The sequence below is a fragment of the Camelina sativa genome, chromosome 13 (assembly GCF_030686135.1).
Source record: "Camelina sativa cultivar CO46 ecotype springtype chromosome 13, ASM3068613v1".
Classification (NCBI taxonomy): domain Eukaryota; kingdom Viridiplantae; phylum Streptophyta; class Magnoliopsida; order Brassicales; family Brassicaceae; genus Camelina; species Camelina sativa.
The window spans coordinates 8,446,719-8,462,552 of record NC_141892.1 but is presented as its reverse complement, the minus strand read 5'-3'; the positions used below and the strand labels follow the sequence as shown (position 1 = coordinate 8,462,552).

General features: G+C 37.0%; 4 protein-coding genes across 5 annotated transcripts; 2 read left to right on the top strand and 2 right to left on the bottom strand.

Moving 5' to 3' along the window:
• Positions 1 to 1,629: 1,629 nt before the first annotated feature.
• On the bottom strand, positions 1,630 to 6,100 carry LOC104736125 (protein Brevis radix-like 4). Its single transcript, XM_010456056.2, has 5 exons — positions 5,804 to 6,100; positions 5,284 to 5,714; positions 2,466 to 2,601; positions 1,982 to 2,382; positions 1,630 to 1,880 (listed from the first exon to the last, which is right to left on the bottom strand). The coding sequence occupies exons 1-5, from the start codon at positions 5,900 to 5,902 to the stop codon at positions 1,802 to 1,804; spliced, it is 1,146 nt and encodes a 381-aa protein (XP_010454358.1). The 5' UTR covers positions 5,903 to 6,100; the 3' UTR covers positions 1,630 to 1,801.
• A 1,317-nt stretch (positions 6,101 to 7,417) lies between these two features.
• Positions 7,418 to 10,658, top strand: LOC104736124 (alpha/beta hydrolase domain-containing protein WAV2). Its single transcript, XM_010456055.3, has 8 exons — positions 7,418 to 7,810; positions 8,127 to 8,162; positions 8,323 to 8,401; positions 8,525 to 8,579; positions 8,686 to 8,802; positions 9,434 to 9,598; positions 9,930 to 10,157; positions 10,281 to 10,658. The coding sequence occupies exons 1-8, from the start codon at positions 7,573 to 7,575 to the stop codon at positions 10,290 to 10,292; spliced, it is 930 nt and encodes a 309-aa protein (XP_010454357.1). The 5' UTR covers positions 7,418 to 7,572; the 3' UTR covers positions 10,293 to 10,658.
• Positions 10,659 to 10,824: 166 nt separating this feature from the next.
• LOC104736122 (PHD finger protein ALFIN-LIKE 5-like) lies at positions 10,825 to 13,671 on the top strand. Of its 2 annotated transcripts, XR_015578522.1 has the most exons (6): positions 10,840 to 11,235; positions 11,454 to 11,486; positions 11,761 to 11,989; positions 12,131 to 12,266; positions 12,585 to 12,654; positions 13,187 to 13,671. XR_015578522.1 is itself a non-coding variant. In XM_010456052.3 (5 exons), exons 1-5 carry the CDS (start codon positions 11,133 to 11,135, stop codon positions 13,487 to 13,489), a joined length of 804 nt encoding a protein of 267 aa, XP_010454354.1. In that variant the 5' UTR covers positions 10,825 to 11,132; the 3' UTR covers positions 13,490 to 13,671. The 2 variants fall into 2 exon arrangements, 1 of the variants encoding a protein (XP_010454354.1); XM_010456052.3 differs by lacking the exon at positions 12,585 to 12,654 and having other exon boundaries at positions 10,825 to 11,235.
• On the bottom strand, positions 13,579 to 15,690 carry LOC104736123 (glutaredoxin-C4). The gene is made up of 4 exons (XM_010456053.3): positions 14,743 to 15,690; positions 14,175 to 14,248; positions 13,914 to 14,012; positions 13,579 to 13,820 (listed from the first exon to the last, which is right to left on the bottom strand). Exons 1-4 carry the CDS (start codon positions 14,898 to 14,900, stop codon positions 13,744 to 13,746), a joined length of 408 nt encoding a protein of 135 aa, XP_010454355.1. The 5' UTR covers positions 14,901 to 15,690; the 3' UTR covers positions 13,579 to 13,743.
• Between the last annotated feature and the right edge of the window lie 144 nt (positions 15,691 to 15,834).

The following is a 15,834-nucleotide window of genomic DNA, read 5'->3' as shown; positions in this document are numbered from 1 at the left end:
ACTCAAAACGAGGGTTCATAGTCACCCTCTTCACCAACTCTGCCAAAAAAAACATGCCATACCGAGCCACAAACTGAGCTGTGTGCTTAATAGTAGCAAGTTCCAAGAGCGTGATGCCTTGGGGAGGTTTCAATGAAAATCTGTGAGGTGCTAGAGGGTGACGCAGGGCCGATAATGGAGGAACGATAACAACACGAACAGACTCATCAGTAGCTGGAGCATCAGGAGGTTGGACATTCTGAGCTGATCCATCTTCTTGATTCCGAAAACGAGCACGGTATTCAGTAAGCTTGAGCTGGTATAATGCGTGAAAAGGGTGGTTTGGACTTCTCAAGAAGTATCTTGGATAGTGCCGGCCCAACATTAGTGAAGGCTCTACCCAAAATTTTAAAAATGTGTCGTTTTCACCTATGACAAAAGTTATAGGTTTTATATAAAAGGCTACAACTTTTTAAAGGTTTTTTACATATCCTACAAATGAAAAGATTTTTACATGTAAATAAAAAAATCTTTATACATATACTTAAAAAAAAAGGTCTTTTGTTCAACAGATTTTTAAGTTAAATAGACTTTTGAAATTTTGGGTCCGAATCCTTGGCTTCACTTGCTTCCCTTTTCTAGAGCAAGACCTTCTTCTTCTTCTCCACCTCCACGCCCAGTTTGGAAACCATCTGTGCAATATTCTCAACAAGAATTCTGATTTGGGGAGGTGGCTCAGTGATTGCTACATCCATATTTTTCATGTTTTGTTTTCTACAAAAACATAAAAAAAAAAAAAAAAACAAATCACCTAAATCACTGGTTAAAAGGAAAAATCACGCCAACAAGCTATCAAATCAACAGAAACAGAGTGATAAATTCGGAAATTTTTTCATGAAAATCAAATCATTAGAAACACCAAAATCAGATTTTCCGAACTAAATCATTGGCTGTTAAGAAGAAGAAGAAAAAAATATATATATATAGGTCAGATTAACGCGGGGAAAGCCCAAGAATATATCCATGGGAAAAGGTGGAACTACTGTGAGAGAAACAGATCGATAGGAAAAAGGGGAGATATAGTTAGAAGAGAGATAAGAAACCCCGTCGTACCTCAGCCGAGAAGGAAAAACCCCGCAGCAAGATTCCAAAGCTTGGATTCGAAGAAATTCCATCCTCTTAGTCTTATAGAAGAAATATAAAACCGAGCCCTAGGCTAGTGTTCCGGTTTTCCGGTGGGCCTTTATTATTTGGGCTTATCGTTTTATAAGTACAAGTAGTAGCATCAAACGAGCGGGAAAAGGGTATAGTATTTTTGGTGTCAATTTATATTTTACTGATAGGAAATAAAACTACACTTTTACTGATACGTTTCGTTCGGTTTTGTATTCCCCCCTCTTGGTCCGTCAAGTTGGTTTTGGAGTCTTTTGACCCAAACAGTATGAAAACAACATTGGACAATAAAATACTTTTCTATCTTAAGCTTTTGATCATACAGACGACACTAGCTATTTCGTTAGTTATCAAACGCTCGCTGGTAATTTATAAAACCCATCGATGAGCCTTAAATACTAAAACTTGAAGAACAGAAAGACAAACATTATATGATTTCCAAGCTTTTGCAAATTTTTTTTTTTAAGAAAGTAGATAAGAAAGCCTCCTTAAAACATATTCCACAATTGATATTTGAGATTCATTTCATAGAGGGCACAAGAAGTACCTGTGGAAGTATTTACTTGAGCTAGAAAAAAAAAAAACGGTATACCAGAGAATGAGAAATAAATAATAAACACAAAACCCTTTTGATGCATCTAGACGACGATCACAAGTATTGTTCATGTATCCTTGCCCTGTTCTCTTCCCACCACAGTCTCGCGTGCATCTCTCCAAATCTTTCCCGGCTGCAATGCCAAAAGAAAACACAGTTTTTTTGAGTGATGTTACACTTGTAATTAAGCCGGGTTTTGAAACAATGTTAAGGAAGTTTTTTTTTTGTAATTACCTGAATCTGACTCTTCTAAGCTCTCTTTTCCCACCAGGTAATACTTTAATGGTGATATAAACGCCAGGCTCATCTTGCTCCACCCATTCGTTGTCGGCATCACTCGCATTGCTTACCGACATTTCCTCTGACCGGTCTGCATCTCTCGAGGAGCTGCTTCTTATGGAAGCATCCATGGAAGAAGTCTCTGTCTTGGCTCCACTGATGCTTGAAACTTTAGGAGTTGAGTTGAGTAGACCAGAGTCATAAAACTGCTGGCTCTGCATTGAGTTATGGTCTAGTGAATCCGAGGATGAGTAAGCCGCCAATCCAGCTGGACGATGGATGTTACGAGGCAACCGTTCTTTGTTTAGAGGTGGTGTTGCGGGAGTGTCCTCTGGATGGAACTCCACTTTCGCATTCTAAGCAAAAAGATGTCCAGAGGAATTAGTGACTAATCACGGGTTTAGTTTGTCAACCTGATATAGTGAGAAAAGCTAATTACCACGTCTTCGGATCTAGGTGGCGTGGGAAGCGGGAAAGCTTGGCGGCTTAGTTTTTGAACATTGTAAAGTTCCATTACTTTGTCATAGTTATCTGCCCACCATCGTTGAGCTTGTAACTTGTTGAACATGTCTCGGCTAATCAAAGACAAATCCAAAAACACAAGTGAGACGATTACATTTTGGAAGCATGTCTAATTTTTCTTCAAAATGCTACTAGGAAAAGGTCATGATGATCTAAGAGTACAGCAGTCAAAGAGCAAAAGATGAAACATTGAAAAACCAAAGTTAAGGGGTGATTTTAAAAAATGTCATCGTAAAAGTAAATTGTCAGATTAACCCCGGTAATTATTTTTACCAGCTAAACCTAAAAGTTCCCTATAATGTAAGTCACCTTGGCTCACTTAGATTTTCTGACACATGAGATTCTAAGTTAAATAAGAAAAAATATTAGTAAAAGAAGTAACTTTTAAACCAGGACCAGAGGACCAAAGTGGGCACACTAACGAAGGTGGATTAAAGGGAGATTTGACAAAATAAAAACAGCTAATTCAATAAACCTTTTGACAAATTGAATACATAGGCTAAGGGCTAGAAAAGAGAGTTGAAAACAAGAGACACAGATCCAACCTTTTGAATATTGATTGGATCTTTTTCTTATAAGAAAAAAAATAGTTAGTTTAATGGCCGGGTAATAGTACTATAATCAATCAAAATTTCGTAGATATAAAGAAAACAAAAGAATCATGGAGGAAGAAATAGCGACAACAATGGTCAAAGCTAATAATTAGGAGATATGATTGTGCTCTACACAGTAAAAGAAAAAATAATGTGGGAGGTGGGTGGGTAGGAGAGAATTTCTCAAAGCAAACTCAATTTTTTTTTTGTTTAATTATATTTCTCCAAAAGTTATATTAACTCATTTGTTTTTGTTTACCAAAACCAGAACTAAACAAAAGAAGAAGAAACACATGTACCAGAGGACTGTTAGGACTCAACCTAATCAAGGGATTGAAAAGATAACATTAAATTTGTAAACTAAACGAAAGCCTTTATGATCACATAAGAGACCAAAAAGAAGGTTTTGACAAAACAAAAAAAACAGACAGTAAGTGATAGAAGTTGAAGAAGTGTGATTAATGATACGAAAGAAGACAAAGAATCGAAGGAAGGAGGAGACAAAATACGTTGAAATGTGTCATGTCGTTATCAATAGGCGACATAGGAGTGAACGAAACTGTGCTGAAGGCTAAAAGCTATTTGCTTTGTTTTATTTTTGGTCTTTAAGAATAATTTAGACTACTATGTCTTTTGGAATAATGAGAAGAACTATTCTTTCCTATGCTGCTCTCCAACAACATCAATAATGTGATAAACAGGACAAAGACGCGGAGAATAAGGCACTCATGGGCTCAATAAAACAAGATTTTTATATTTTAATAGTAGAAGAAAACGTTAAGAAATGGTATTGGTGAAAATGATTAAAATAATATAAATGAACCCAAACAATGATTTTGGAATGTTTGATTGAACTAAATTAAACAAAGAAAACATATGTAGCATCTACCAACTCCATAAAGAATCAAGTTTTGGCAAACTTATTAGTGACACCATTCTAGAGTGATTTCATTTATGTTTAAAAATCAAATTTAAAGAGAGAAGTCTCAAAGTTTTTCATTGTGAACTGGAAATTATTGATATTGAAGAAAACAAAAAGAGGAAATAAAAAATGATTAGAAAAGCAAAAAAAAAAAAAAAGAGACAGAATGAGAAGAGATGACCCAAGGAAAGCACTTTAAAAAGGGGAACACCCCAATATATATTTTGCTTTTTGGACCTTTACGGCCTTCGCTTCTCATTAGTCATTAGGCGTGAAGCGTTACAGTCGACAACTCTGGTCCCATTCTCTGTTTTTTTTACCAACTTTTTCCCCATTTTCACACCCACAAATTACCCCTTCTTCTATAGTTTTAACACTCCAGTTTTGGGTGCATCATTTTAACTTTTTTTTACCTGAGGTAATACGTTTTACTTACTGTCCTAACTTTGTAGTTTAGAAATAAACCAAAACTACCTGTGACGATTTTTACTCAATTTAAATGCTAACTATCTTGTTTTATATTCCCCTACGTAAAAACATACATATTCCAAACTCAATCAAATTAAAATAAAAAAACACCTTTTTAATTTTAGAATAGCTTAAAAACCTTAAATAAAACTTGAATCAAGATCAAACCAAAAGAGGAGAAGGAGAAGAAAAAAAAACGGAAAACCTAGTTTGGGCCATGTCTTCTAATCGTGAAATCGAGATACTATACTATTTTGTATTCTTAAAAAGAAAAAAAGAAAAGAAAAATAAGTACATTTCTACAAAAAGACATGGCATGATTGTTACTAGATTCGTATGATCTAGAATTTTAGCTATTATCAACATATGTTGCCTAGACATTGAACTCCACAAAACAAAAAAAAATCATACTCGTAAAACATTATCTACGCTAAATTTCGATATAATATATATATATATATATATATATATATATATTTAGAGAATATCATTCAAAGATTTTCAGATTGCACTGATTTTATATATATGTTTTAAAAATCAGATTGAGTTCAGTGTTCCTAAGAATCAAGCATTTTCGGAACATTTTCACAAAATCACGACCAAAACAAACGTGCTAAATTCTTTAAAGGGAAAAAAAAAAACGAGGCAACGACGAAGCAAAAGTAAAAACTAACCGTAGGATCAAAAACGAACAGAGTCAACAAAAGAATCATAACCGTAGAGATATAAAGAGAGTAATTAAAGTAACGTACCTGAAACGTATCCGTTTGAGATCATTACCACCGCCGGGAAGAGAAACGAAGGTAATGAGAACCCCTGGCTCTACCTGAGCAACCCATTCTTTTGGCTCTTTCTCTTCAACAAACACTATCGGGTCGACCCGGTTCCTCCCACTCGCTGATTTCGGTGTCGCTTCTCCGCTAGATATCCCTTTTAGTCTCGCTTCCATCTCTTTTCCCCATACCCTAGGCTGCTGTTGTTGCGCCGCCTCAGCCGCCGTGGAGTTGATCGAGCTGTTTGATCTTCCGTAAAGCATTTTGAACCGTTGCTCCGATTCGAAATCCGACTTTACCGACGTTGGACTGTTCCTGATCGGTCCTTGCACTTGTCCCTGACCCTGCGCCGCCGTACACGGTGTACAATGCCGGTATGCTCCCGAAGCTTTCAGAGCCATGTCTTTGAGCTGAGATTGAATTGACGAAAATACCCTCCATCAGAAGAGAGAAGACGGAGGAGGAGGAGGAGGCTAGTTAAGAGTTTATTTTAATTTACCTGAGAAGTTAGAGATTTGGCGTGTTTGGAATCCGGATCGTCGGGTTGACCCGAAGATTCATCGCCGGCTCGCTTTGAACGAGCTATACACGTCAGCATTTTCCGGCGACTGGCTTGGTCTTTGATTTGATTTTTTTTTGTTTTCTCTTTTTTGGATACAGAGAGAGAGAGAGAGAGAGAGAAAGAGAATGGTGTCAGTTTCTTCTACTTTGGTTTGTTTTTGGCTTTGGTGCTCTTTTTAAGTTTCTGTTCTGTCTCTCTTTTTTTTTTTAATCATTGTTTTATAATCTTGTGCTTAAGAAACTTTTAACCGGGATTACCGGTTCCATAAAGGTTCCGAGTCTCCCTACGGTAATTACGCAATTCGGTGGTAAAAAATAATAATGAAAGTAAAAAAAGTTAAAAAGTTTTGGTGTCTAGCAAAAAAAAGTTTAGTTTACTGATTTAGCTAAAACATGTCAGTAGGTTAGGACTATATACATGATTGCAGTCTGTGGATTTCATACTTTCAGAAGTATCAAAGGCCGTTTCCTTCATCTAACGCAAGTAGTCAAGTGTGCAAGTGTGCTTGCAGGATTGAATTATCGAGGTAATGCAAAAACTCTTGACTCTGACTTTTGACAAACCTAAAAAACGAAAGATATTTATGTACGGCTCTAAGCTATTATACATCACAATAACTCAATAGGTCAATAATACTAAAAGTTGTTCTTACTTCTTAGCATATTCATTCATTAAATGTGTAATGTATATAGCTAGAGTGTGTTGTTTGTTCATATCGTAACGCTTCTGATTGCAACTTATCTGACATTTAAAGATAGCAATGTGACAAATAGCAAGTATATGTTTATGTTCCATTCCGACAAGATATAAATATGTGGTGTCTTCGTCTACTATACATTTCATGTGAATGATTGAACCAACGACTCGAAAATTATTAGAGTGTAAGTATTTTCTATACATAAAGATGCATTTATTTTTCACAACATACAAAAATTGGACGAGCACTTACCAATTTTTTTCTCACATAAGAACTTTTTTATCTAAAAGATGATTCGACTAAAATTATCTCTTCCTTTGTTTCAAAGTTTATGATAAGCCCCATTCAAAGCGTAAGTACAATATTGGCGCTTAGAACACTCGTTGGTTTGACTGATTTAATTTTTGTTGTTGTTGTTGTTGTTGTCAATGATGTAATGTACTAAACTAGAAACTAAAGCAAGTCTTCGAGTTGGACCACCCTTGGCCAAAACATTTAGTTACAAACAACTCTTCCATTTCATTTCATTTTTTAAATTCTTTTTCGACCAGCCACTATGGTCTTGTTCTCGATTTTGGTGTTCTTAAAACATTATACTAGTGACACTGAGATTTCAAGGTAGGCTTTTGGGAGGCATACGCATATCTACTACAGTCTACAATCATGGGTTTCAAAAGACTCCACACTCGTACACGTACTGTAGTTGCAATTTCCATCAAAAAAAAGCTGAATGAAAAATTGACTTCAAGAATTCAACAATCACGGGCTTTTAGTTATAAAATATCTAAATATGGGCTTTGAGTTTCGGCCCACTAATACCTTCTCCGTCGCAATCCTTCTCAGTTTCTCTTCTCACCTGTAAAAACAACTATTCTCGTGTCGAAGAAGAAAAGCAAAATCCACGAGAGATACAGATAGAAAGTGGAAAAGGTGCGTTCGATCCCGTTGCTTCTGTTACGGACTCGGATTCGGATTTTGGAATCTGCTCCTCGAGCGGAAACAGAGGAAAATGGTGACGTACGTGAGCGCGTTGTTTTACGGAGTAGGAGGGATAGTCGTCGCAGGAGTGGCGCTGCTCGTAGCTTTCCAGGAGAAGCTTGTTTACGTACCGGTTCTACCTGGTTTGAGCAAGGCTTATCCGATCACTCCCGCTAGGCTCAATCTCAATTACGAGGACGTTTGGCTTCAATCATCCGATGGCGTACGCCTCCACGCTTGGTTCATCAAGATGTTCCCTGACTGTCGAGGTCTCTTTCTCTTTTTGATTTTTATTGAGTTTTGTCTCGTTACAGCTCTACGATTCAGTAGTTTTTTTTGGTAGATTTGGTTTATGCATTTCGGAAAGCTTCTGAATCGACCGGATTTTGGGGATTTTAGGTCTTGATTTCACTTTCTTTAGCTAGGTTATGGTCTCCTTTTCCCCAGATTTGTGTTCTTTTGCCGCTTGTAAGCTAGTTTGGAACTTATCAGCTACTCAAAAGCTAGTTGGTAGCTTTAGCTTAACTGGACCGAGTTTGAGGGTTCGAGTTCTGATAGTTGATATGTTGATTAATTTCCGTGCAGGTCCGACTATTCTATTTTTCCAGGAAAATGCCGGAAGTATCCTTTCCAGAGCCATTTCGTGGTCTTTGTTTGTTTATATATGTGTATGCTGTATGGAGTTTCTGTATCTGCCTGTTTGGTTTATATATTTTCGACGTTTTATGTCTGTTGGCTGGGATTCTTTTGCCTTGTGACGGCCTTGACCTTGAAACCCCAGACATCGCTCATCGTCTGGAGATGGTTCGCATCATGATACAAAAATTGAAGTGCAATGTATTCATGCTTTCATATCGCGGGTTAGTTCTATTTTTAGCTGGTTTCTGGTTCTATCTCTTATCTCAGTCTCAACTGTTTGTTTTTTTGAGTCTAATCATTGGTGGATCTGTTTACACAATGCTGATTGAATTTCCTGTGCTTAGCTATGGGGCAAGTGATGGTTATCCTTCACAACATGGACTCACAAAAGATGCTCAGGTTTGGTCGTTTCCCTAAATCTATCCAGATACTCTTCAACTCTTCTGTTTCTCTCCTTGTATTTATTACCCTTATTACCCATTTTCTTGTCTGATACTTTTGTTAGGCTGCATTGGATCACCTTTCTCAAAGGACTGACATTGATACATCTAGAATAGTTGTATTTGGAAGGTCCCTTGGAGGAGCTGTCGGAGCTCTGCTTACCAAGAACAATCCAGATAAGGTAATATTAGTAAATATTCTTATTGGCAGCATGTTATGAGTAGAGAAATTGTACATTTAATTTAGAATCAGAGAGAAGAGAGAGGCCGCCATCACTGTGGATGTTATTGTGTAAAGAGAGAAGTATTATTCAGAGTCCTTCATGGTTACAAATGAGACTAACCAATGCTTATAAGACCCTCTGCACTTCTCTAGGGGCCTGGTTTGCATAGCTTCTTATCAGTATCTTAGATTATTACTCATGGTCTTTGGCAGATGACCTGGAGGCTGATTGTACAAAAATTTATAGAATAACTCATTAGTTAGATTCTCGTCACTTGTCATCAGTAATGATCTACTCGGTCAGTTCTATCGGAATTTAATTATTATTGTGAAAAAGTTTAGTCATCTGGCAAAATTACATGGGGGTTCGTTTGAGCTTTGTGAGTGGCCTCCTTTTATTAACCTCTCTGAAACTTACTGTAATATGCACACGAACTTTATCCTTCTTAGAGAATTTCTTGGTAAATGATTTACAGATGCCTTGATTAGTTGCATATTCTTTTCTCTTGTTGTTTCTACTTTCATAATATCATTTGATATCTACACGTCAAATGGTTGTATGTTTACCATTTGTAAATGTCCTTATATAGGTATCTGCATTGATTCTGGAAAATACTTTCACTTCCATTCTTGATATGGCTGGCGTTTTGCTCCCCTTCTTAAAGTGGTTTATTGGAGGAAGTGGTACGAAAAGCCTGAAGCTCCTTAATTTTGTTGTACGCTCCCCCTGGAAAACAATTGATGCTATTGGTGAGGTAAGAAGCTTATCAATGCTCCTGTAGACTCTAGCAGACTTATCTTTAGATTGGATTCTTTTTGGTTACAGTTTGCATATGCCAAAGAAATGACTCAAACAAGCAGATAACATTATGTTACCTTAAAGACCTCCATATTAATATATCCCATGCATTAATGTACACCACGAGCTGAATGATTGCTCTCTGATTTGTTCCATGGATTAAAACTTAAAAGGGGATAAGTAGGGAGTTTGATGTCCTGCAAAAAATATGGCCCTGTTGGATCAATGTCTCATCATTTTGATTGTATGTAGCAACCCGTGATAAGCTAATCTTGAAACAATAACAGGTCAAACAGCCGGTGCTTTTCCTCTCTGGACTGCAAGATGAGATGGTCCCTCCATTTCACATGAAACTGCTGTATGCGAAAGCAGCTGCCCGTAACCCTCAGTGCACCTTTGTGGAGTTTCCAAATGGGATGCATATGGATACATGGCTGTCTGGTGGTGACCTTTACTGGAAAACAAACGTGCAGTTTCTTGAAAAGCATGCGGCTGAGAAAGGAAGGACGATAGGGGTAAAATCATTTCTCGAAGTTTAGAAATAATGTGTCTTATCAATGCTTCTTGAGATTTTCTTTTGATGTTTTGTTCCTGAAGTAGAAGTCTAAGGTTGGCGTTGGTCTATTATCTGATGACAGGAAGCTAAATGAGTTGACGATGTTGTGATTAGAGGAGGATTTGACTCACTTGGCTCCTACAACTGCAACTTGAACCGACAGTATCTTTATAAGGCATGTTTATACGTATGTTGCATTTGGGAGTGATAGATACAACTTGTTCTTAGAGTGAGATATTGGAGAAATACTTTGTAAGCAGAACCAGCTAGTGGAGATGGCAAATGTAGGTTAATCAGATGCATTTGCTTCGTCTCATTTTTGTTTTTTTGGTTATTTTTCCAAGTGTTATTGTTTCTCTCTCTGATCGTAACCATTTTCCTCTGAATGATCGTTGCTGTGTAGATGATTGAGAAAGTGCAAAGACATGGTTATATAATTAAAATCTTGAATTTGTCTGTCTATCATATATTTTCTCGCGTTTTTTTGTATTAATCCAAAGATCTTTAAAACTATTGGAGTAAAGCTTTCATCATAATCGATTGTATAACTTGATTGTTGCCAAATACAGTCAATCTGCCAGCATCATGACGTTATATTGAACTAATATCCTTACATATGCCAAAAAGCTCATAATAAGCTGTGGTGAGTGGTTTGGGTCTTTCTCAACAGTTATACACCAAGACCAAGTGATAAAAATAGAACGAAAACAAAAGTGTGTGACTAGATCGGGTCTGTCACGGTCCACGCAGGATGCAGCACCTTTATTTTCGTCTTCATTCAGCTTTTTCGTACTTTTATCACTTCGATTCAAACAAAAAATTTATGCTTTTCTAAAAAAAAGACACAAACCTCACTATCAATGCCGCTCTTGCATCGTTTCTGATTCTGAGGGAGAGAAAAAGAGAGAGAGAGAGTGAAAGTGAAGAGACGGACATGGAAGGAGGAGGAGCTGCGCGCTACAACCCTCGAACTGTCGAAGAAGTCTTCCGAGATTTCAAGGGTCGTCGAGCTGGCATCATCCAAGCTCTCACCACTGGTAATCTTCTTCTTCTTCGTTTTTTAAAATTTGTCTTTTTTCATTGAAATTTTTTAAAGTTTGAATTTTTCATTGAAATTCTTCTCACGACGATCGTTTGGTGCTCTGATTCAGACTACTTCCGAAACAATTGTGCTTAAGTGTTGTGTTGGTGATACTTAGTTCTCCGATTTTGAGAACTATTTTTCTGATTGATTCACTTGGTTTTGTTTTTGCAGATGTGGAAGATTTTTTCCAGCAATGTGATCCTGGTTAGGGTTTTTTTTCTCTGTCTCTCTCTAGCTTTAATTATACTGAAGTGATTTCTCTCAAGCTGCTTCATTTATTTACGATTTTGACTTCTGGGTTTTCAGCAACTCTTTTGGTCTCCCCATGATTCAATAGTTTTCGCCTTTGTGCTGTTATCTTTCTCTGCTATATCTAGCTTTTGACTGTGGCTTCATTGTCACAACTACATAGAGGTTGCTTGTCTCTAAGCATGTGTGCACATGCAGCTCTAAACCTTTTTGTATTGTGACATTTCAGAGAAGGATAATCTTTGCTTGTATGGATTCCCTAATGAAGTTTGGGAAGTTAACTTACCAGCTGAAGAAATTCCACCTGAGCTTCCCGAACCTGCACTCGGCATTAACTTTGCCAGAGATGGAATGCAGGAAAAAGACTGGCTTTCTCTTGTTGCTGTCCACAGTGATGCGTGGTTGCTTTCTGTCTCCTTTTACTTTGGTTCAAGATTTGGTTTCGATAAAGCTGACAGGTATCATCTTTGCTTTCTTGATTGATGTGTACTCCTCTTACCTGATGTTCAGTTTTTAAGATCTCTGCTCATTTCTCTACCATTAATTATCATGATGTCTCCAGCATTTCCATACTAACCCCCTTGCACTTACTAATTCAGGAAGCGATTGTTCAACATGATGAATGAAGTTCCTACTGTATTTGAAGTTGTAACTGGATATGCGAAAAAACAAACAATGGAAAAGCCCTCTTCAGAAAATCAAAGTGGCAACAAATCCAAGTCAAATTCAAAAGTGGTAAGACTCATGCTGTCCTATAATAAGATTAAGAACATTTATTACTTTATGTATTAACTGTTAACTAAGAAAAACCAAACCAACTAGCCCTACGATGAATTCTAGAGCTTTTGCTACTCTTCCAAACCCTTTCCCAACTTGGTCCTACCACCATCGGTTCTCTATCTAACTCCTCCCATGGTAAACGATTTAAGTTGTTCGTTAGTTGAGCTAGCAACTCAATTAGAAACCTACTAAAAACGTCTCGATAGTGATAAACATAAGCTTCATCTTTAGTCTACTCTTATCATCTTTCTTTTTGGCTTTGTTTTTTTGCAGTTTTTCAGAAATTAGGAATGGTTAAATGGATACCTGAAAAACCACAGCACTGGCATATGTTTTTCACATCGTAAAGGGTTCAACCAATATATGACATTTTTATATCCAGTCATTACATAATCTTGGAAGTGTCTTTAGAGAATAGTTTTTTTAACCCTATTCTACTATAACTACATATACTTATGTATCAGATACCCATAAGCTTATTCTCATAGGGTTAAAGTATCAGGGATTGATTTTTTTTTGTTTTGCGTTAAGGTCTCTATTGTTGCTTTCGTACTTCTCCTTTTCTTGTAGCATGAATGAAGTGTGATGCACATTTTTGGTCCTGAAACAACTTTTCTATCATATGCATTATAGATTGTAAGATCTTACACAGTTTGCTATTGAGGTTCTAAAACATAGACTGAACACAATATTCTTACTTCCGTAATTGTAGTTTGCATCTTGCAGCTTAAAAAACCTCTAGGTTTGAGATATGTAATGAAAGGACCAAGTTATCTCAAAATTTACCATTCCAATGACATCTGTTGATTTGTTTTTTGAAGTTTACACTTTGGCTCTATTGGTGTAGTTAATATAATCCTTCATCTGGAATGCAGAGAGGTTTAGATGGCGAAAGTTTAAAGACGATGCAGGCCAAGGACGAGGAACAAGGATTAGAGGAGGAGGAAGAGGAAGAGCAAGAGGGAGAGGAAGAGGAAGAGGATGAGGATGAAGACGAACACGGTGAAACCCTGTGTGGAGCTTGTGGAAATAACTACGCTTCTGATGAATTTTGGATTGGCTGTGATAAGTGCGAGAGATGGTTCCACGGGCAGTGTGTGAAGATCACTCCTGCTAGAGCAGAGCATATCAAGCGTTACAAGTGCCCTTCTTGCAGCAACAAAAGAGCACGACCCTAAACGTTTTATTCGACTAATCTTAGCTATGTATCTATCTGTCTATCCTCCAAATTGTATAATGCACTTATCTGTTTGTTGTTCAGACATAGTTACTTAGAAGCATGTCCAGATTTGATTTCTCAACCCAACTTCGTATAACTCAAGTTGTAGTCTTTCGGTCTTTGATAAGATAAGTTTCACAACTGGAAATTTCAAACAACTGGAAATTGAATTGTTTACACCTCAACATAACAATTCTTCCAACTATATTCAACCTAGAGTTCAGCATTTTTGTTTCCGGAAACACCAAGAAGCTTGGCCAGTTCCCCGCTCTCATACGCATCTAAAGTATCTGAAAACCAGAAACAAAAATAAAATCTGTCAATAAGAAAATGATATCATAAGCAAAGACGTTTTCTTGAAGGAGAAGGAAAGGTAAGTCTACCGTCTGATCCTCCGATGTGTTTTCCGTTTATGAAGACCTGCGGTACTGTTCGCCTTCCAACAATCTCTCCAAGTGCAGATTGGATGCTCCCCCCATCTTCTGCAAGACCCAAATTTTAACCCAAATCTCTCGACCGTTAGTTACAAATGAATGTCTAAGTGGTGGGTGATCCATCAAAGTTTCAAATAATAGAAATGTCTGAGACTCAAGATCTCAAGGCAAAAAAGAGGTAAGAAACATAGTTGGATGATGAAAAAGCACCTCTTTCATCAAGCTCGACAACATAAGGAACTTGATCCAGCTCTCTGAAGACAGATTTAGCTTTCCTGCAATAGCTGTTGACCAAACCACCAAGGATGCAAAAGAAAAGTAGAGATGGTCATTTATAGGTACATGATCTCTCCCTCTCAGAAAGGGCCAAAGGAAAAGCAAAGAGAACAAGAACACAACACATTACGGAACCTGAATCTCTTGAACAATATCCAAATTGATTTGAACATATGCCCTATATAAATGTAGCTCAACAACCATACCATTTGTAAACAGTAGATAACAAAGTTTTGTCATAGAGATCCCAATCCACCGAATATAATTGAAGAGAAAAAAAAGCAAAGGCATGAAGTTAAGTTCATAGGATTCATCAAGTCAGAGACAGACTCATATACGTATTGTGAAGATTACTCAGTCAAGAAAGTCAAGATCCAATGAGTCTTCACTTAAGTTTCAATTAATAAGATCTAAACAAACAAAAACAGCCAAGATCCAATTTTTATGCAAATCCAGAGTGATCACTGATTAGTAATGGCCAAAGAGAGATAGGGAGACATACGGGCAGTAGGATTTGGAGAAGATGACGATCTTGTGGGAAGAGATGGTCTTCTGAACAAACTCGGCTTCCGATGATGAAGCAGAAGAGGACACCATGGAAATGGCTGTAACAAGTGTGACGAACAACATTACCATCGAGATAGATCTAAGCATTGTCATGGCTCCTTTCTTCTTCTTCTTCTTCTTCTCAGTGAGATGCCAATAGAAGACGATCACTTGCAGGATTGAACTGTACGGCGTGTAAGCAAGGGTGTCGTGACGGGTCCGGTTTAATGAGGCCCATTTAAAATCCGGGTCGTATTAAAGCCCAAATCAAGGCCTACTGTTTCAGCCCGTTCCAAACCCAGTACATGATAATGACAAGCTGGTACTTGGACGTTTTTTTTAACACCAACTTGTCTTGCGGGTTCAATTTGATTTCCCCCTAATATACGCAATTCTAGAAAACCATATTCACACATCATCCCAAAACAAAAGAAAAAATATATATCTATGTGACACAACATCAGTTTGAATAAAAGAGTCAAAATCATTATAAAGTTATTAAAAACATTCTTCACAAGTTATATATCCTATATATTTGTAAATGATATCCCTTCTGATTGGCTCTTCTGAGTCAATCCTATATTATCTGTTTGTCAAAAAAAGTAATATATCCTACATTTCTATAGGGAGGAATTTAAAAATAGAAACGCTCAAACATTTTTAAAAAATTTCCACATGTGTATTATGTAACTAATCCATCAAAACGAAGACTACACTGATTAAATAGAGAGACAAATTAGCCCATAATTTACTCTAGAAAAGGGAATAAAACTGTAAAAATGAGCAAGTCAAAGGGCAGAAGAGAAAACAAAGTAAAAGTGTAAACGTTATAATTTTTCTTAACCAGACTCAAAAAAAAAACAGTGTTTGTGGGTGGCTGACCACGAATGTGAATGTGTCCAACTCGATCCACCTCCCTTCTTCTCTCAGTGGACCAAACTCAATTCTCAAGCACCATATTTTTTTTTTAATTTCATTTTTTTTTTTGAAAAAACAATAATTAAAAAAAAAAAAAAAGTGTTAGAGAGAGAAAGAAAGACACAACAGC